The sequence below is a fragment of the Bombina bombina genome, chromosome 3 (genome assembly GCF_027579735.1).
Source record: "Bombina bombina isolate aBomBom1 chromosome 3, aBomBom1.pri, whole genome shotgun sequence".
In the NCBI taxonomy this organism is placed as follows: domain Eukaryota; kingdom Metazoa; phylum Chordata; class Amphibia; order Anura; family Bombinatoridae; genus Bombina; species Bombina bombina.
Window position 1 is genome coordinate 41,826,435 of NC_069501.1, and position 22,089 is coordinate 41,848,523.

Here is a 22,089-nt window from a genome sequence, read left to right on the forward strand (position 1 = left end):
CAGTTCCCTGGTGATAAACAAAGTGTCCAGATTAATAAGATTGCCTTATATTCACATCCCATGAGTAAACAATTGGGTGGTGGACTTTCTCATTTGCCAGCATATTCACCCAGGAGTGTTGCCTGTTCCAGACCGTGCAACGGAGATTATTTCACAGGAATGGGAGAAGCCAGGGATACCTTTCTCCCTATCTCCCGTTTTTAAAAAAAATAATGTTTCTCTTGTAAGGTGTATCCAGTCCACTATATTTTTACACTGTTTTGCAGTTTAAGTGCTATTTTTTTTCTCTTAAAGGCACAGTAACGTTTTTATTTAATTGCTGTTTCACATTTATTAAAGTGTTTTCCAAGCTTGCTTGTCTCATTACTAGTCTGTTAAACATGTTTGACATAGAGGAAACTCCTTGTTCAATATGTTTGGAAGCCATTGTGGAAACCCCTCTTAGAATGTGTACCAAATGTACTGAAATTTCTATAAATTATAAAGACCATATTATGGCGCTTAAAGATTTATCTCCAGGGGATTCTCTGACTGAAAGAAGGGAGATTATGCCATCTAGCTCTCCCCATGTTTCAGAACCTATAACTCCCGCTCAAGTGATGCCAAGTACATCTAGCGCGTCTAATTCTTTTACCTTACAGGACATGGCGGCAGTTATGATCTCAGAGGTATTGTCCAAACTGCCAGGGTTACAAGGAAAGCGAGACAGCTCTGGGGTTAGAACAAATACAGAGTTTTCTGACGCTTTAATACCTGTGTCTGATATACCCTCACAATACTCAGAAGCCGAGGCAGGAGAGCTTCTATCTGTGGGTGACATTTCAGATTCAGGGAAGGCGTTGCTTCAGTCTGACTCTGAAATGACAGCGTTTAAATTTAAGCTTGAACACCTCTGCTTATTGCTTAAGGAGGTTTTAGCGACTCTGGATGACTGTGAACCTGTTTTAGTTCCAGAGAAATTGTGTAAGATGGACAAATACTTTGCAGTGCCTGTTTACACTGATGATTTTCCAGTCCCTAAGAGGTTTTCGGAAATTATTACTAAGGAATGGGATATACCAGGTGTGCCGTTCTCTCCCCCTCCTGCTTTTAAAAAGATGTTTCCCATAGATGCCGCCATACGGGACTCATGGCAGACGGTCCCTAAGGTGGAGGGAGCAGTCTCTACCCTAGCTAAGCGTACAACTATCCCCATCGAGGACAGTTGTGCTTTCCTAGATCCTATGGATAAAAAATTGGAGGGTCTCCTTAAGAAAATTTTTATTCATCAAGGTTTTATTCTCCAGCCTCTTTCATGCATTGCCCCAGTCACTGCTGCAGCGGCTTTTTGGTTTGAGTCTCTTGAGGAGGCTCTACAGGTGGAGACCCCGTTAGATGAGATTTTAGACAGGATTAAAGCTCTTAAGTTAGCTAATTCCTTTATCTCTGACGCCGTTTTTCATTTAACCAAACTAACGGCTAAGAATTCAGGTTTTGCCATTCTGGTGCGTAGGGCGCTATGGCTTAAGTCCTGGTCAGCAGACGTTATTTCAAAGTCGAAGCTTCTTAACATCCCCTTCAAGGGACAGACCCTATTCGGGCTCGGTCTGAAGGAGATCATTTCTGATATTACTGGAGAAAAAGGTCACGCCCTTCCTCAGGATAGGTCCAATAAGTTAAGGACCAAACAGAATAATTTTCGTTCCTTTCGTAACTTCAAGAGTGGCGCAGCTTCAGCTTCCTCTAATGCAAAACAAGAGGGAAATTCCGCCCAGTCCAAACCAGTCTGGAGACCTAACCAGGCTTGGAATAAAGGGAAGCAGGCCAAAAAACCTGCTGCTGCCTCTAAGACAGCATGAAGGAGTAGCCCCCGATCCGGGACCGGATCTAGTAGGGGGCAGACTTTCTTTCTTCACTCAGGCTTGGGCAAGAGACGTCCAGGATCCCTGGGCATTAGAGATTGTTTCCCAGGGATATCTTCTGGAATTCAAAGGTTTATCTCCAAAGGGGAGATTTCACCTCTCACAACTATCTGCAAACCAGATAAAGAGAGAGGCATTCTTACGTTGCATTCAAGACCTACTGGTTATGGGAGTGATCCACCCAGTTCCAAGGGAGGAACAGGGGCAGGGTTTCTATTCAAACCTGTTTATAGTTCCCAAAAAAGAGGGAACGTTCAGACCAATCTTGGATCTCAAGATCCTAAACAAATTTCTCAGGGTCCCATCTTTCAAGATGGAGACAATCCGAACCATCCTTCCTATGATCCAGGAGGGTCAATATATGACTACCGTGGACTTAAAGGATGCTTATCTACACATTCCAATTCACAGAGATCATCATCAGTTCCTCAGGTTTGCCTTCCTAGACAGGCATTACCAGTTTGTGGCTCTTCCCTTCGGATTAGCTACGGCGCCAAGAATCTTTACGAAGGTTCTAGGGTCTCTGCTGGCGGTTCTAAGGCTGCGGGGCATAGTGGTGGCTTTTTACCTAGACAACATCCTGATCCAGACGTCGAGTTTTCAAATCGCCAAGTCCCATACGGACATTGTTCTGGCCTTTCTGAGGTCTCACGGGTGGAAGGTGAACAGAGAAAAGAGTTCATTCTCCCCTCTTACAAGAGTTTCCTTCCTAGGAACTCTGATAGATTCAGTAGAAATGAATTTTTTTCTGACAGAGGTCAGGATATCAAAGCTTCTAACTTCTTGCCGTGCTCTTCATTCCACTTATCGGCCGTCTGTGGCTCAGTGTATGGAAATGATCGGCTTGATGGTAGCGGCAATGAACATAGTTCCGTTTGCCCGCCTACATCTCAGACCACTGCACCTTTGCATGCTCAATCAGTGGAATGGGGACTACACAGATTTGTCTCCTCTGTTAAATCTGGATCAAGTGACCAGGGATTCTCTTCTCTGGTGGTTATCTCGGGTCCATCTGTCCAGGGGAATGAGTTTCCGCAGGCCAGAGTGGACTATAGTGATGACAGATGCCAGCCTTCTGGGCTGGGGCGCAGTCTGGAATTCCCTGAAGGCTCAGGGTTCGTGGACTCAGGAGAAGGCTCTCCTTCCGATAAACATTCTGGAGCTAAGAGCGATATTCAATGCTCTTAAGGCTTGGCCTCAGCTAGCTGATTCATCAGATTTCAGTCGGACAATATCTTGACTGTAGCCTATATCAACCATCGGGGGGAACAAGGAGTCCCTTGGCAATGATGGAGGTTTCCAAGATAATTCTTTGGGAAGAGGTTCACTCTTGCCATCTCTCAGCTATCCATATCCCAGGAGTAGAGAACTGGGAGGCGGACTTTCTAAGTCGGCAGACTTTTCATCCGGGGGAGTGGGTGCTCCATCCGGAGGTATTTGCCCAGCTGATTCAACTATGGGGCAAACCAGAACTGGATCTGATGTCGTCTCGTCAGAACGCCAAGCTTCCTTGTTACGGGTCCAGGTCAAGGGATCGCCAGGCAACGCTGATAGATGCACTAGCAGTGTCCTGGTACTTCAGCCTGGCTTATGTGTTTCCACCATTCCCTCTCCTCCCTCGTCTGATTGCCAAGATCAAGCAGGAGAGAGCATCTGTGATTTTGATAGCACCTGCGTGGCCACGCAGGACTTGGTATGCAGATCTGGTGGACATGTCATCCTTTCCACCATGGACTCTGCCGCTGAGGCAGGACCTTGTACTCCAAGGTCCATTCAAACATCCAAATCTAATTTCTCTGCGTCTGACTGCTTGGAGATTGAACGCTTGATTTTATCAAAACGTGGTTTCTCCGAGTCGGTCATTGATACCTTGATTCAGACTCGAAAGCTGTCACCAGGAAAATATATCATAAGATATGGTATAAATATCTTCATTGGTGTGAATCCAAGGGTTACTCGTGGAGTAAGGTCAGGATTCCTAGGATATTATCTTTTCTCCAAGATGGATTGGAAAAGGGATTATCGGCTAATTCCTTAAAGGGACAGATTTCTGCTCTGTCTATTCTTTTGCACAAGCATCTGGCTGATGTTCCAGACGTTCAGGCGTTTTGTCAGGCTTTGGTTAGAATCAGGCCTGTGTTTAAACCTGTTGCTCCGCCATGGAGTTTAAATTTAGTTCTTCAAGGGGTTCCGTTTGAACCTTTGCATTCCATAGATATCAAGCTTTTATCTTGGAAAGTTCTGTTCTTAGTGGCTATCTCTTCGGCTCGAAGAGTTTCAGAGTTATCTGCCTTACAGTGTGATTCCCCTTATCTGATTTTCCATGCAGATAAGGTGGTTTTGCGGACCAAACCTGGGTTTCTTCCTAAGGTAGTATCTAATAAGAATATCAAGCAGGAAATTGTTGTTCCGTCACTGTGTCCTAATCCTTCTTCAAAGAAGGAACGTCTGTTACACAATCTTGACGTGGTTCGTGCTTTAAAGTTTTACTTACAAGCTACTAAGGATTTTCGTCAAACATCTGCATTGTTTGTTGTCTACTCTGGAAAGAGGAGAGGCCAAAAGGCTTCGGCAACTTCTCTTTCTTTTTGGCTGAGAAGCATAATCCATTTAGCTTATGAGACTGCTGGCCAGCAGCCTCCTGAAAGAATTACAGCTCATTCTACTAGAGTGGTAGCTTCCACATGGGCTTTTAAACATGTTGAACAGATTTGTAAGGCGGCGACTTGGTCTTCGCTTCATACTTTTTCTAAATTCTACAGATTTGATACTTTTGCTTCCTCGGAGGCTATTTTTGGGAGAAAGGTCATACAGGCAGTGGTGCCTTCCGTTTAAGTTCCTGCCTTGTCCCTCCCTTCATCCGTGTCCTAAAGCTTTGGTATTGGTATCCCACAAGTAATGGATGAACCCGTGGACTGGATACACCTTACAAGAGAAAACAAAATGTATGCTTACCTGATAAATTTCTTTCTCTTGTGGTGTATCCAGTCCACGGCCCGCCCTGTCACTTTAAGGCAGGTGTTTTTATTTTTTAAACTACAGTCACCACTTCACCCTATAGTTTCTTCTTTTTCTTACTTGTCTTCGGTCGAATGACTGGAGGTGGGGGTTAGGGGAGGAGCTATATAGACAGCTCTGCTGTGGGTGTCCTCTTGCAGCTTCCTGTTGGGAAGGAGAATATCCAACAAGTAATGGATGAACCCGTGGACTGGATACACCATAAGAGAAAGAAATGTATCAGGTAAGCATAAATTTTGTTTTTTGCTGTTGCTGACTCCATTAAAGATTAATGGCGCACGGTGCCTAAAGTACAAGGGGCTATTTCTACTCTGGCTAAGAGAACTATGATCCCTATAGATGATAGCTGCTCTTTTAAGGATCCCATGGACAAGAATTTGGAGGCTTATTTGAAAAAAGATGTATGTTCATCAGGGTCTTCAATGACAACCTGCAGTTTGTTTTGCCACTGTAGCAAGTGCTGCATCTTATTGGTGCGATGCCTTGTCTGAATCAATTTTAGTTGAGACTCCATTAGAAGAGATCCAAGATAGGATTAAAGCTCTCAGATTACCCAATTCCTTTATTTCTGATGCTAACATGCAAGTTATTAGACTGGGAGCCAAGATGTCTGGCTTCACCGTCCTAGCCCGCTGGGCTTTATGGCTAAAATCTTGGTCAGCTGATATTACCTCCAAGTCCAAACTTCTGGCACTTTCTTACAAGGGTAAAACTTTGTTTGGACCAGGTCTGGCAGAGATAATTTCTAATATTACGTGTGGAAAAAGGTCTTTTCTACCATAAGACAATAAGAACAGACCTAAAGGAAGTTAAAGTAATTTTCGTTCCTTTTGTAACTTAAAAGGTCAAAAGTCTTCCTCTCCCTCTTCCAAGCAGGAGCAGTCCAAGTTTTCATGGAAACCCAATCAGTCTTGGAACAAAGAGAAGCAATCTTAGAAACCCTCAGCTGAGTCTGTCAGCATGAAGGGTTTGCCCCCAGTCTGTGATCGGATCAAGTCGGGGGTAGACTTTCCCTGCGTTGTCAAGCATGGATATGAGTAAAGTATCTCAGGGTTACAAAATAGAATTCAAATTTTGCCAGCCCAGGGGCAGATTCCACCTCTCAAGATTATCTACGGACCAGGTAAAAAGAGAGGCATTCTTGTTCTGCGTTCCGGACAGGGTATAGGTTTTTAATCATATCTGTTTGTGGTTCCCAAAAACAGAGGGAACCTTTGAACCCATTTTAGATCTGAAGTGTCTCAACAAGTTTCTCAGGGTACCGTCCTTCAAAATGGAAACCATTTGTTCTATTCTTCCTTTGGTCCAAGAGGGTCAGTACATGACGAACATAGACCTGAAGGATGCGTATCTTCATGTTCCCATCCACAGGGATCATCACAGACCTTTCATCCCGGGGATTGGGCTCTCCATCCAGAGGTGTTCTCCATGTTAACCCTCAAGTGGGGGGTGTCGGAGTTGGATCTGATAGCAGCTCATCAGAACGCCAAGCTTCCAAGGTACGGTTTAAGGTCAAGAGATCCTCAGGCTATCCTGATAGATGCTCTGGCGGTTCTTTGGGATTTTGGTCTAGCGTACCTGTTTCCTCTGTTTGCTCTCCTTCCACGAGTCATTGCCAGTATCAAACAGGAGAGAGCATCTGTAATTATAATAGCTTCTGCATGGCCTCGCAGGATCTGATTTGCAGACCTGGTGATGATGTCTTCTCTTTCACCTTGGAGGCTACCTCTCATGAAGGACCTTCTAACTTAGGGTCCTTTCCTCCATCCATATCTAGTTTCTCAGAAGCTGACTGCATGGAGATTGAACGCTTAATTTTGGCATAGTATCAGTCATTGATACTATGCTTCAGGCCCCCAAACGAGTTACTCGTAACAATTACCATAAGGTATGGCGCAGATACCTTTATTGGTGTGAATCGAAGGACTTCTCTTGGAGTAGGGTCAGGATTCCTAGAATCTTTTCTTTTCTCCAGGAAGGTCTGTAGAAGGGTTTGTCAATCAGTTCTCTTAAGGTTCAGATTTCTACGCTATCTGTTCTTTTACACAAGCGTCTGGCGGCTATGCCAGACGATCAATCTTTTTGTCAGGCCCTGGTCAGAATCAGGTCAGTGTTTAAACCTGTTGCTCCTCCTTGGAGCTTGAACTTTGTGCTTAAGGTTTTGCAGTAGGCTCCGTTTGAGCCAATGCATTCTGTACATATTAAGTTGTTATCTTGGAAAGTTTTGTTTCTTATTGCTATTTCCTCTGCTCGCAGAGTTTCTGGACTCTCGGCTCTGCAGTGTGATTCGATTCATCTTATTTTTCATGCAGATAAGGTGGTCCTTCGTACTAAGTTAGGATTTCTCCCTAAAGTGATTTCGGATCGAAACATTAATCAGGACATTTTTGTTCCTTCTCTTTTCTCTTGTTAAGTGTATCCAGTCCACGGATCATCCATTACTTATGGGATATTCTCCTTCCCAACAGGAAGTTGCAAGAGGATCACCCACAGCAGAGCTGCTATATAGCTCCTCCCCTAACTGTCATATCCAGTCATTCTCTTGCAAGCCTCAACCAAGATGGAGGTAATAAGAGGAGTGTGGTGTTTTATACTTAGTATATTCTTCAATCAAAAGTTTGTTATTTTTAAATGGTGCCGGAGTGTACTGTTTATCTCAGGCAGTATTTAGAAGAAGAATCTGCCTGTGTTTTCTATGATCTTAGCAGAAGTAACTAAGATCCATGGCTGTTCTCTCATATTCTGAAGAGTGAGGTAACTTCAGAGAGGGAATGGCGTGCAGGTTTTCCTGCAATAAGGTATGTGCAGTTAATATTTTTCTAGGGATGGAATTTGCTAGAAAATGCTGCTGATACTGAACTAATGTAAGTAAAGCCTTAAATGCAGTGATAGCTACTGGTATCAGGCTTATTAATAGAGATGCATACTCTTATAAAAATGTAATATAAAACGTTTGCTGGCATGTTTAATCGTTTTTATATGTATTTGGTGATAAAACTTATTGGGGCCTAGTTTTTTTTCACATGGCTGGCTTGAATTTGGCCTAGAAACAGTTTCCTTAGGCTTTCCACTGTTGTAATATGAGTGGGAGGGGCCTATTTTGCACAGCAAAAATTACAGACACAGACATCCAGCTTCTTCCTGCATGATCCAGGACATCTCTGGAGGGCTCAAAAGGCTTCAAAGTCGTTTTTGAGTGAGGTAAAAAGCCACAGTAGAGCTGTGGCAGTTGTTGTGACTGAAAAAAAACAAAAAAAAAAAAAAAAACGTTTTTGTCTTATTATTTTTTGGGTATTATTATTAAGGGGTTAATCATCCATTTGCAAGTGGGTGCAATGCTCTGCTAACTTGTTACATACACTGTAAAAATTTTGTTAGTGTAACTGCCTTTTTTCACTGTTATTTCAAATTTTGACAAAATTTGTGTTTCTTAAAGGTGCAGTAACGTTTTTTATATTGCTTGTAAGCTTGTTTAAAGTGTTTTCCAAGCTTGCTAGTCTCATTGCTAGTCTGTTTAAACATGTCTGACACAGAGGAAACTACTTGTTCATTATGTTTGAAAGCCATGGTGGAGCCCCATAGGAGAATGTGTACTAAATGTATTGATTTCACCTTAAACAGTAAAGATCCGTCTTTATCTATAAAAGAAATATCACCAGAAGATTCTGACGAGGGGAAGTTATGCCGACTAACTCTCCCCACGTGTCAGACCCTTCGCCTCCCGCTCAGGGGATGCATGCTAATATGGCGCCAATTACATCAGGGACGCCCATAGCGATTACCTTGCAGGACATGGCTGCAATCATGAATAATACCCTGTCAGAGGTATTATCCAGGTTGCCTGAATTAAGAGGCAAGCGTGATTGCTCTGGGGTTAGGAGAAATACAGAGCGCGCAGATGCTGTAAGGGCCATGTCTGATACTGCGTCACAATATGCAGATCATGAGGACGGAGAGCTTCAGTCTGTGGGTGACATCTCTGATACGGGGAATCCTGATTCAGTGATTTCTAATTTTAAATTTAAGCTTGAGAACCTCTGTGTGTTGCTTGGGGAGGTATTAGCTGCTCTGAATGACTGTAACACAGTTGCAGTACTAGAGAAATTGTGTAGGCTGGATAAATACTATGCGGTACCAGTGTGTACTGATGTTTTTCCTATACCTAAAAGGCTTACAGAAATTATTAGCAAGGAGTGGGATAGACCGGGTGTGCCTTTTTCCCTACCTCCTATATTTAGAAAAATGTTTCCAATAGACGCCACTACACGGGACTTATGGCTCCGTGTCTAGACGACATCCTGATACAGGCGTCAAGCTTTCAAGTTGCCAAGTCTCATACAGAGATAGTTCTGGCATTTCTGAGGTCGCACGGGTGGAAAGTGAACGAGGAAAAGAGTTCTCTATCCCCACTCACAAGAGTCTCCTTCTTAGGGACTCTTATAGATTCTGTAGAAATGAAAATTTACCTGACGGAGTCCAGGTTATCAAAACTTCTAAATGCTTGCCGTGTTCTTCACTCCATTCCGCGCCCTTCGGTAGCTCAGTGTATGGAGGTAATCGGCTTAATGGTAGCGGCAATGGACATAGTGCCATTTGCGCGCCTTCATCTCAGACCAGTCAGAGTCAGTGGAATGGGGATTACACAGATTTGTCCCCTCTGCTAAATCTGGATCAAGAGACCAGAGATTCTCTTCTCTGGTGGTTGTCTCGGGTACACCTGTCCAAGGGTATGACCTTTCGCAGGCCAGATTGGACAATTGTAACAACAGATGCCAGCCTTCTAGGTTGGGGTGCAGTCTGGAATTCCCTGAAGGCACAGGGATCGTGGACTCAGGAGGAGAAACTCCTTCCAATAAATATTCTGGAGTTAAGAGCGATATTCAATGCTCTTCTGGCTTGGCCTCAGTTAGCAACACTGAGGTTCATCAGATTTCAGTCGGACAACATCACGACTGTGGCTTACATCAACCATCAAGGGGGAACCAGGAGTTCCCTAGCGATGTTAGAAGTCTCAAATATAATTCGCTGGGCAGAGTACCACTCTTGCCACCTGTCAGCAATCCATATCCCAGGCGTGGACAACTGGGAGGCGGATTTTCTAAGTCGTCAGACTTTCCATCCGGGGGAGTGGGAACTCCATCCGGAGGTGTTTGCTCAGTTGATTCATCGTTGGGGCAAACCAGAGTTGGATCTCATGACGTCTCGCCAGAACGCCAAGCTTCCTTGTTACGGATCCAGGTCAAGGGACCCAGAAGCGACGCTGATAGATGCTCTAGCAGCGCCTTGGTTCTTCAACCTGGCTTATGTGTTTCCACCGTTTCCTCTGCTCCCTCGACTGATTGCCAAAATCAAACAGGAGAGAGCATCGGTGATTCTGATAGCACCTGCGTGGCCACGCAGAACTTGGTATGCAGACCTAGTGGACATGTCATCCTTTCCACCATGGACTCTGCCTCTAAGACAGGACCTTCTGATACAAGGTCCTTTCAATCATCCAAATCTAATTTCTCTGAGACTGACTGCATGGAGATTGAACGCTTGATTCTATCAAAGCGTGGCTTCTCCGAGTCAGTCATTGATACTTTAATACAGGCACGAAAGCCTGTTACCAGGAAAATCTACCACAAGATATGGAGTAAATATCTTTATTGGTGTGAATCCAAGAATTACTCATGGAGTAAGGTTAGGATTCCTAGAATATTGTCTTTTCTCCAAGAGGGCTTGGACAAAGGATTATCAGATAGTTCCTTAAAGGGACAGATTTCTGCTCTGTCTATTCTTTTGCACAAGCGTCTGGCAGAGGTTCCAGATGTCCAGGCATTTTGCCAGGCTTTGGTTAGAATTAAACCTGTATTTAAACCTGTTGCTCCCCGTGGAGCTTAAACTTGGTTCTTAAAGTTCTTCAAGGAGTTCCGTTGGAACCCCTTCATTCCATTGATATTAAACTTTTATCTTGGAAAGTTCTGTTTTTGATGGCTATTTCCTCTGCTCGGAGAGTCTCTGAGCTATCTGCCTTACAATGTGATTCTCTTTATCTGATTTTTCATGCAGATAAGGTAGGTAAAAACCCAGGTTTGGTACGCAGGACTAAGGTTGTTTCTAACAAGAATATCAATCAAGAGATTGTTGTTCCATCATTGTGTCCTAATCCCTATTCAAAGAAGGAACGTCTTTTACATAATCTGGACGTAGTCCGTGCCTTGAAGTTTTACTTACAAGCTACTAAAGATTTTCGTCAAACATCTACCCTGTTTGTCGTTTACTCTGGACAGAGGAGAGGTCAAAAAGCTTCGGCAACCTCTCTTTCCTTTTGGCTTCGGAGCATAATACGCCTAGCCTATGAGACTGCTGGACAGCAGCCCCCTGAAAGGATTACAGCTCATTCTACTAGAGCTGTGGCTTCCACCTGGGCCTTTAAAAATGAGGCCTCTGTTGAACAGATTTGCAAGGCCGTGACTTGGTCTTCGCTTCACACTTTTTCCAAATTTTACAAATTTGATACTTTTGCTTCTTCGGAGGCTGTTTTTGGGAGAAAGATTCTTCAGGCAGTGGTTCCATCCGCTTAATCCTGCCTTGTCCCTCCCATCATCCGTGTACTTTAGCTTTGGTATTGGTATCCCATAAGTAATGGATGATCCTTGGACTGGATACACTTAACAAGAGAAAACATAATTTATGCTTACCTGATAAATTTATTTCTCTTGTAGTGTATCCAGTCCACGGCCCGCCCTGTCCTTTTAAGGCAGGTCTAAATTTTAATTAAACTACAGTCACCACTGCACCCTATGGTTTCTCCTTTCTCTGTTTTCGGTCGAATGACTGGATATGACAGTTAGGGAAGGAGCTATATAGCAGCTCTGCTGTGGGTGATCCTCTTGAAACTTCCTGTTGGGAAGGAGAATATCCCATAAGTAATGGATGATCCGTGGACTGGATACACTACAAGAGAAATAAATTTATCAGGTAAGCATAAATTATGTTTTTCCTAATCCTTCTTCTCATAAGGAACGTATTTTGCATAACTTGAATGTTGTGCGTGCTCTTAAATTTTACCTACAGTCTACTATGGATTTTCACCAATCTTCTGCCCTTTGTGTTTGTTTTGCTGGAAAGCAGAAGGGTCAGAAGGCCCCTTCTACTTCTCTTTCCCTCCAGTTGAGAAGTATGATTAATTTTACTTATGAGACTGCTGGATAGCAGCCTCCTGAGATAATTACGGTTCATTTTACTAGGGCTGTCGCCTCATCCTGGGCTTTAAAAAATGAGGCTTCTGTGGCACAGATTTGCAAGGTGGCTACATGGACCTATCTGCATACTTTTTCTAAATTTTCTAAATTTTATACTTTTGCCTCAGCTGAGGCTTCCTTTGGGAGAAAGGTTCTTCAATCGGTAGTGCCTTTTATTTAGGCTTGCTGTATTGTTCTTCCTCCCTGTTCATTCTGTGTCCTCTATCTTGGGTATTGTTTCCCACTAGTAATTGGAATGACGTTATGGACTCTCCATGTCTTAGGAAACAAAACAACATTTATTTATGCTTACCTAATAAATGTATTTATTTCCAGACATGGAGAGTCCACGAGCCCACCCTTAATTAAGACAGTTGTTTTTTGTTATTTTTTTGTTAAACCTCAGGCACCTCTTCACCTTTGTGTTACTTTCTTTTTGCATTTCCCTTCAGCTGAATGACTGGGGTTTATGGGTAAGGGAAGTGTCACTTTACAGCTCTGCTGGGTGCTCTCTGCCTCCTCCTGCTGGCCAGGAGTGAATATCCCACTAGTAATTGGAATGGCGTTGTTGACTCTCCATGTCCGGAAAGAAAGAAATTTATCAGGTAAGCATACATTTTGTTTTTCAGGTTTTAATGTAATTTAGTGGAAAGGGCTCAAAAGTGTATATGCAAGTGTATATATGTGCATACATGTCAATATATGTGTTTATATGTTTAGAGATGTATATACATATATAAATATGTACGTGCACACACATATATATAAACCCATAAACATATTTAGACCCTTATAAATAAAAATACTAATATTTGTATGTATAATTTGTATCAGATAGTGTATATATGAGTGTAACACTTTATTTTAATTGTGCTCAAGGGAACGAGTTTACTTTAAATTTGTAATGCTCAGTGCTGTCGTGGTATTGCTTATCGTGCCTGCCCTAACTTTAGCGCTCCACTTGTAATCTAGCCTCATATGTGTTACAATGTGTTGTGGCTTAGGAAACATGCAAGAAATACCTTCACTACCATATCATAAAAGATCTCTCAAACCCATTTTTTTGTCTCTTCCAGGCACAAAACTAATTCTTATTCAAAATTGAGATTAACACTATTGTCATTCTATCTGCCACAACCTTAGCAATAATCTTATGCTTTGCAATGTAAAAGGTCTTTTTTAGTTTTTTTATTTGTATGCTACCCTTATTATAGAACAAAGCAACCATTCTTTCTTTCATAGACTGAGACAATAAATATCAAATACCCACTTGCATACATCCACAAACAAAGCAATTCTGATAGCTCTAGTTTGGTTCCGCAGGACATGGTATGCAGACTTGGTTCAAATGTCCTCTTCTCTTCCTTGGCTTTTTCTTCAGCAAAAAGGCATCTTGTCTTAAGGACCTCTATTCCACACAAATGCCAAAACTCTAAGGCCTAGATTTAGAGTTCGGCGGTAAAAGGGCTGTTAACGCTCCGCAGGCTTTTTTCTGGCCGCACCATAAATTTAACTCTGGTATCGAGAGTTAAAACAAATGCTGCGTTAGGCTCCAAAAAAGGAGCGTAGGGCATTTTTACCGCAAATGCAACTCTCGATACCAGAGTTGCTTACGGACGCGGCCGGCATCAAAAACGTGCTCGTGCACGATTCCCCCATAGGAAACAATGGGACTGTTTGAGCTGAAAAAAAACCTAACACCTGCAAAAAAGCAGCGTTCAGCTCCTAACGCAGCCCCATTGTTTCCTATGGGGAAACACTTCCTACGTCTGCACCTAACACCCTAACATGTACCCCGAGTCTAAACACCCCTAGCCTTACACTTATTAACCCCTAATCTGCCGCCCCCGCTATCGCTGACCCCTGCATATTATTATTAACCCCTAATCTTCCGCTCCGTAAACCGCCGCAACCTTCGTTATCCCTATGTACCCCTAATCTGCTGCCCTAACATCGCCGACCCCTATGTTATATTTATTAACCCCTAATCTGCCCCCCACAACGTCGCCGACACCTACCTACACTTATTAACCCCTAATCTGCCGAGCGGACCTGAGCGCTACTATAATAAAGTTATTAACCCCGAATCCGCCTCACTAACCCTATCATAAATAGTATTAACCCCTAATCTGCCCTCCCTAACATCGCCGACACCTATCTTCAATTATTAACCCCTAATCTGACGACCGGAGCTCACCGCTATTCTAATAAATGTATTAACCCCTAAAGCTAAGTCTAACCCTAACACTAACACCCCCCTAACTTAAATATAATTGTAATCTAACGAAATAAATTAACTCTTATTAAATAAATTAATCCTATTTAAAGCTAAATACTTACCTGTAAAATAAACCCTAATATAGCTACAATATAAATTATAATTATATTATAGCTATTTTAGGATTAATATTTATTTTACAGGCAACTTGGTATTTATTTTAACTAGGTACAATAGCTATTAAATAGTTAAGAACTATTTAATAGTTACCTAGTTAAAATAATAACAAATTTACCTGTAAAATAAATCCTAACCTAAGATATAATTAAACCTAACACTACCCTATCAATAAAATAATTAAATAAACTACCTACAATTACCTACAATTAACCTAACACTACACTATCAATAAATTAAATAAACACAATTGCTACAAATAAATACAATTAAATAAACTAGCTAAAGTACAAAAAATAAAAAAGAACTAAGTTACAGAAAATAATAAAATATTTACAAACATAAGAATAATATTACAACAATTTTAAACTAATTACACCTACTCTAAGCCCCCTAATAAAATAACAAAGCCCCCCAAAATAATAAATTCCCTACCCTATTCTAAATTAAAAAAGTTACAAGCTCTTTTACCTTACCAGCCCTGAACAGGGCCCTTTGCGGGGCATGCCCCAAGAAGTTCAGCTCTTTTGCCTGTAAAAAAAAACATACAATACCCCCCCCCAACATTACAACCCACCACCCACATACCCCTAATCTAACCCAAACCCCCCTTAAATAAACCTAACACTAATCCCCTGAAGATCTTCCTACCTTGTCTTCACCATCCAGGTATCACCGATCCGTCCTGGCTCCAAGATCTTCATCCAACCCAAGCGGGGGTTGGCGATCCATAATCCGGTGCTGAAGAGGTCCAGAAGAGGCTCCAAAGTCTTCATCCTATCCGGCAAGAAGAGGACATCCGGACCGGCAACCATCTTGATCCAAGCGGCATCTTCTATCTTCATCTGATGACGACCGGCTCCATCCTGAAGACCTCCACCGCGGACCCATCTTCTTCCGGCGACGTCCAACTGCAGAATGACGGTTCCTTTAAGGGACGTCATCCAAGATGGCGTCCCTCGAATTCCGATTGGCTGATAGGATTCTATCAGCCAATCGGAATTAAGGTAGGAATATTCTGATTGGCTGATGGAATCAGCCAATCAGAATCAAGTTCAATCCGATTGGCTGATCCAATCAGCCAATCAGATTGAGCTCGCATTCTATTGGCTGTTCCGATCAGCCAATAGAATGCAAGCTCAATCTGATTGGCTGATTGGATCAGCCAATCGGATTGAACTTGATTCTGATTGGCTGATTCCATCAGCCAATCAGAATATTCCTACCTTAATTCCGATTGGCTGATAGAATCCTATCAGCCAATCGGAATTCGAGGGACGCCATCTTGGATGACGTCCCTTAAAGGAACCGTCATTCTGCAGTTGGACGTCGCCGGAAGAAGATGGGTCCGCGGTGGAGGTCTTCAGGATGGAGCCGGTCGTCATCGGATGAAGATAGAAGATGCCGCTTGGATCAAGATGGTTGCCGGTCCGGATGTCCTCTTCTTGCCGGATAGGATGAAGACTTTGGAGCCTCTTCTGGACCTCTTCAGCACCGGATTATGGATCGCCAACCCCCGCTTGGGTTGGATGAAGATCTTGGAGCCAGGACGGATCGGTGATACCTGGATGGTGAAGACAAGGTAGGAAGATCTTCAGGGGATTAGTGTTAGGTTTATTTAAGGGGGGTTTGGGTTAGATTAGGGGTATGTGGGTGGTGGGTTGTAATGTTGGGGGGGGGGGGTATTGTATGTTTTTTTTTACAGGCAAAAGAGCTGAACTTCTTGGGGCATGCCCCGCAAAGGGCCCTGTTCAGGGCTGGTAAGGTAAAAGAGCTTGTAACTTTTTTAATTTAGAATAGGGTAGGGAATTTATTATTTTGGGGGGCTTTGTTATTTTATTAGGGGGCTTAGAGTAGGTGTAATTAGTTTAAAATTGTTGTAATATTATTCTTATGTTTGTAAATATTTTATTATTTTCTGTAACTTAGTTCTTTTTTATTTTTTGTACTTTAGCTAGTTTATTTAATTGTATTTATTTGTAGCAATTGTGTTTATTTAATTTATTGATAGTGTAGTGTTAGGTTAATTGTAGGTAATTGTAGGTAGTTTATTTAATTATTTTATTGATAGGGTAGTGTTAGGTTTAATTATATCTTAGGTTAGGATTTATTTTACAGGTAAATTTGTTATTATTTTAACTAGGTAACTATTAAATAGTTCTTAACTATTTAATAGCTATTGTACCTAGTTAAAATAAATACCAAGTTGCCTGTAAAATAAATATTAATCCTAAAATAGCTATAATATAATTATAATTTATATTGTAGCTATATTAGGATTTATTTTACAGGTAAGTATTTAGCTTTAAATAGGAATAATTTATTTAATAAGAGTTAATTTATTTCGTTAGATTAAAATTATATTTAAGTTAGGGGGGTGTTAGTGTTAGGGTTAGACTTAGCTTTAGGGGTTAATACATTTATTAGAATAGCGGTGAGCTCCGGTCGTCAGATTAGGGGTTAATAATTGAAGGTAGGTGTCGGCGATGTTAGGGAGGGCAGATTAGGGGTTAATACTATTTATGATAGGGTTAGTGAGGCGGATTAGGGGTTAATAACTTTATTATAGTAGCGCTCAGGTCCGCTCGGCAGATTAGGGGTTAATAAGTGTAGGTAGGTGTCGGCGACGTTGAGGGGGGCAGATTAGGGGTTAATAAATATAATATAGGGGTCGGCGGTGTTAGGGGCAGCAGATTAGGGGTACATAGGGATAACGTAGGTGGCGGCGCTTTGCGGTCGGAAGATTAGGGGTTAATTATTGTAAGTAGCTGGCGGCGATGTTGTGGGGGGCAGATTAGGGGTTAATAAATGTAATATAGGGGTCGGCAGGGTTAGGGGCAGCAGATTAGGGGTACATAAGTATAACGTAGGTGGCGGTCGGAAGATTAGGGGTTAAAATTTTTAATCGAGTGGCGGCGATGTGGGGGGAGCTCGGTTTAGGGGTACATAGGTAGTTTATGGGTGTTAGTGTACTTTAGGGTACAGTAGTTAAGAGCTTTATAAACCGGCGTTAGCCAGAAAGCTCTTAACTCCTGCTTTTTTCAGGCGGCTGGAATCTTGTCGTTAGAGCTCTAACGCTCACTGCAGAAACGACTCTAAATACCGGCGTTAGAAAGATCCCATTGAAAAGATAGGCTACGCAAATGGCGTAGGGGGATCTGCGGTATGGAAAAGTCGCGGCTGCAAAGTGAGCGTTAGACCCTTTAATCACTGACTCCAAATACCAGCGGGCGGCCAAAACCAGCGTTAGGAGCCTCTAACGCTGGTTTTGACGGCTACCGCCGAACTCTAAATCTAGGCCTAAGTTTGATGGTGTGGAGATTGAGCGTTTTATTCTGAAACATAGAGGTTTCTCAGTCTCTGTTATTATCTCTCTGTTATAAGCTAGAAAGCCTATGACCCAAAATATCTGTCACAAGATTTAGAAGGTCTTATTCGATTGGTGTTCTTCCAGAGAGTTTTACTGGCATTCATTTAGGATCCCTAGAATTCTTCAGTTTCTTCAGATGGCTTCGACAAAGGATTGTCTACTAGCTCCTTAAAAGGCCAAATCTCTGCTTTATCAGTTCTCTTTCTCAAGAAATTAGCTAAACTCTCCGATGTTCAGACCCAGGCGTGGGTAAGAATTAGACCAGTTGTGAGGCCTATCTCTCCACCTTGAAATTTGAATTTAGTTCCTTCAGTTCTTCAGGGCCTCCATTTGAACCTATGCACAGCTTAGACATCAATCTGTTCTCTTGAAAGGTTATATATTCTTCTAGCCATTTCTTCAGGTAGGAGAGTCTCTAAACTATCTGTCTTATCCTGTAAATCTCGTTTTTCTGGTTTCTCATAAAGATAAATTAGTTTTTCATACAAAGTATGATTTTCTTTCTAAGGCAGTTTCCTCAGAGAATATCAACTAGGAACATTTTGTTCACTCATAGTGTCCGGATCCTTCTAATTCTAAGGAACTGCTTCTTCATAATCTTGATGTTGTCAGAGCATTAAAGGGACATGAAACCCATTTTTTTTAATTTCATGATTCAGATAAAGAATATAATTCTAAACAACATTCCAATTAACTTGAAGAAATAGCAATACACATGGGTTATCCAATCTCACAAGGCATCTATGTGCAGCCACCAATCAGCAGCTATTGAGCCTATTTATATATGCTTTTCAAAAAAGGCTACCAAGAGAATGAAGCAAATTAGATAATAGCAGTAAATTGGAAAGTTGTTTAAATTGCATGCTCTTTCTAAATCAAGGCTTCTGCTGTAAACTTAGCTTCTTGTTTCAAACAGGTAATTCTCAGGGCTTACTTGATGACAGGATGGTCTCCTCCAAAACGAATCACATCTCTTTCCACAAGATCTGTTACTACTTCCTGGGCTTTCATAAAATGTTGCAACCTTGGAGCAAATTTGCAAAGCTGCAACATGGTCTTCTCTATATATTTTCTCCAAATGTTACCATTTTGATGTTTTTGTTTTCTCGGAAGCGGATTTTGGCAGGAAAGTACTTCAGGCCACAGTGTCTGGCAAACAAGAACTGCCTACATTTTTTGCCCCACCGTTTGCTTAACATGGACTCTCAGCTTGGGTATTAAACCCCACATCTTATGGATTCCTATGGACTATCATCATCATAAGAATGAAAACAAAATGTATGATTACAATTCTTTCGGGATGATGATAGTCCATAGGCCCCACCCTTTTCAAATTTCCAGTCGACAGTTCTAATTTGTACCTCTGTAGACCCTACTTTTGTCTTTCCTACCCATCTGTTTCCTTTTTCTCTCCTCGGCTGTACGTTAAACTGAGGACTAATGGGAGGCGGGAAGGATTAAAGCTCGTGTGTGAGTTCTTGGCCTCCTAATAGCGGCGCAAATTATATCCCGCATGTTATGGATTACTATGGACTATCATCATCCGGAAATAAAATAATTTGGGCTCTTTTTACGATTGGCACATTAATAATTAATTATGTGGAAACAAAAAGGGGTTTATTGCGGATGTTTGTGCGCATCGTGTTTACCGCTCATACTACAAGTTGAAAGCAATTGCAAGAAAGATTACAGAGTACTAAGAGCTCTGGTTAACTGTTTTGTGAAACAAAAATGTATCACAAAACACATAAAAATACATTACAAATTATAGTTACACTCATAACATCCAATAAAATTATTAACAGTTATAAGGGCTCAAAAATAGATATTAGTTAAAAAAAAGCCAGGGAAAGGGCTTTAACATTGAGATACAAACAAATGAATGTCTAAATGTAGGTGTAATACACACAGGCTTGCATTTTGCTTTGAAATTCACTAGGGTTTCAGTTTCTTTATGTCACTTGAAATTGTTGTAATTGTGGTAAATGTATAACTGTTAGCAGTTTGAATGCGTAAGGGACAAAAATGTATGTTCATTGTTTTGCAGTAACCCTCCAGATGCTGTACAAATTAAAAACCTCAAAGGTATTTGAAAAGCAGAAGCTTGAAGAAGTGAAACCGTCAGCTGAAATAGTGGAAGAGGATCCTTTCGCCATCCAGATGATTTCCTGGTGCCCTGAAAGTAGAGTCTTCTGCGTTGCTGGGATCTCAGCTTATGTTTTAGTTTACAGATTTAGCAAACATGAAGTTGTGACCGAAATAACGGTAAGTGTTTTAAAACAGTATACCTGCATAACACTATATAACTTATTTTCCCTTTCACAACAGTGACACTGCCAGCTATTTACTGCTTTATTCTATCTAAACTCGTGTCTTTCATTTGTGATTCATTTATTACTATGACTAAATCAGAAATGTAACACATTATTCTGGCAATAAGCTTCCTTGCTTGCCTTCTCTCCCAGGTGTTTTTATTCTATTCTTTGCTCACTTAAATTTTTTGAGCCCATTCGTCCACATAACAAGTAGACAAAGGGAAATGGGCAACTAACAAAACTTTCCATGTTTATTAATTGCATTTGCTTTGTTTATGTTCAGCACTTTTAGTCCCAAAAAAGGAGCTGAGATTGTTTGAAAGGAGAAAAGCTAAGGTTGGTAAAGTAAATTTGAAAACGATTGATGGTAGAATAGTAGAAGGAGATGCGCAAATTGCAGACCGTCTCAATGATTACTTCTGTTAGAATATCTACAAAAAAAATATGCTACAAAAAATGGAAATGAGTTTAGCTCCAATCTTTTTACGGAGGATGAGGTTTTGTTAGCATTATCAAAAATAAATGTAAAAAGTCAGTTGGTTCGGATAATATTCATCAAAGAGTTTTAAATGAACTTCGATTTGTGCTAGATGCCCCATTAACTGATCTGTTTAACCAGTCACTATTAACAGGAGTTGTTCTAGATGATTGGATAATAGTGAATGTAGTACCTTTTCATAAAAAGGGCAGTAGGGAAGAATCTGGTAACTACAGGCCTGTTTGTTTAACTTCATTGGTAGGGAAATTAATGGAAATTCCTTCAAAAGAAAGAATTATGACCTATCAGCTTGGTTTTAATTCAGGGAGATCATGTCAGACTAATCTAACAAAAGTATTAGACCAGGGTGAAGCAGTTAATGCGGCATATCTAGATTTCAGCAAAGCATTTAATACTGTCCCACACAACAAACTAATTCACAAACTTTATCTCCTAGACTAAAAAATAGTAAACTGGGTATAATGCTGGATTAAAGTGATGGTACATTTTAGACTATAAGAATGTTGCAAAATATTTGTTGAAAAATATATTATTTGGCAAGTAAAACCAGATAAAAATTTTTTAATTGTATATATAGTTTATAATAAAAGATTTATAATCCTAATTTGTATTGTCTGTTCATTTGCCTCCTTCATTTAGTAATTTAGTTAAAGGGACATAAAACAGGTTGAGATTTGTGCATATCCTAAAAGGGCTAATTAATTAAAAATAGTTTATATAAAAAAATTGCTGGCAAGTAGTTTAAAATAATTAAAAAAAAAAAAAAAGCAAAATTAATTACATAGCTAAGTTGCCTGGAGAAGCAAACTCCAACCCCCCTTATCAGTGTTTAGACACAGGCATTGTATTTCAACTGAGTTCACAGCTTTTAGGCGTGCTCCAGCAGATAATCCCTATGCATTTGTGCATTCTACCAAAGCAACAATAGATATAGATATAGCCATAAAATAAATTGTGTGTGGGGAGTTAGAGCTTTACAATTCAGAAACTAAAAATAAAGGGTTAATGGTGAGGCACTGCAGTATAATTTTGCAGGTAAAGTAATTAAAGTACATTCTATTATATTTTGTCTATATCCCAACTTGTTTTATGTCCCTTTAATAGTTAATATTGGCCAGATTTGCTGAGCCTATAGTTCTTGTGCTGTGAGATCTATGTTTCTGTGACAAATTAGCTCATTTGTTTGCAGTGATGTACAGTTGTGACCCTTCATGTGTACAACTTCTCATGTCCAATCCTGACAGATCATTACTAAAGGATTAATGTGAGGGCTAACAAGTCAGGCATTAAATAGCAAACAGGCTTGTCCAATCCATTTTTTTAACCAATTTATATTGAAATTTTCAATGTTTAAACACATAATCG

At 41.0% G+C, this 22,089-nt stretch overlaps 1 protein-coding gene across 1 annotated transcript in view; it reads left to right on the top strand.

Annotated features, from left to right (window-relative positions):
- The window catches only part of STXBP5L (syntaxin binding protein 5L), a 1,275,950-nt gene that overhangs the window by 862,352 nt on the left and 391,509 nt on the right, over positions 1–22,089 (top strand). Inside the window, exon 15 of the mRNA XM_053705139.1 lies at positions 19,958–20,175. Coding sequence (XP_053561114.1) covers positions 19,958–20,175 — 218 coding nt within the window. The remainder of the gene's footprint in view (positions 1–19,957; positions 20,176–22,089) is intronic.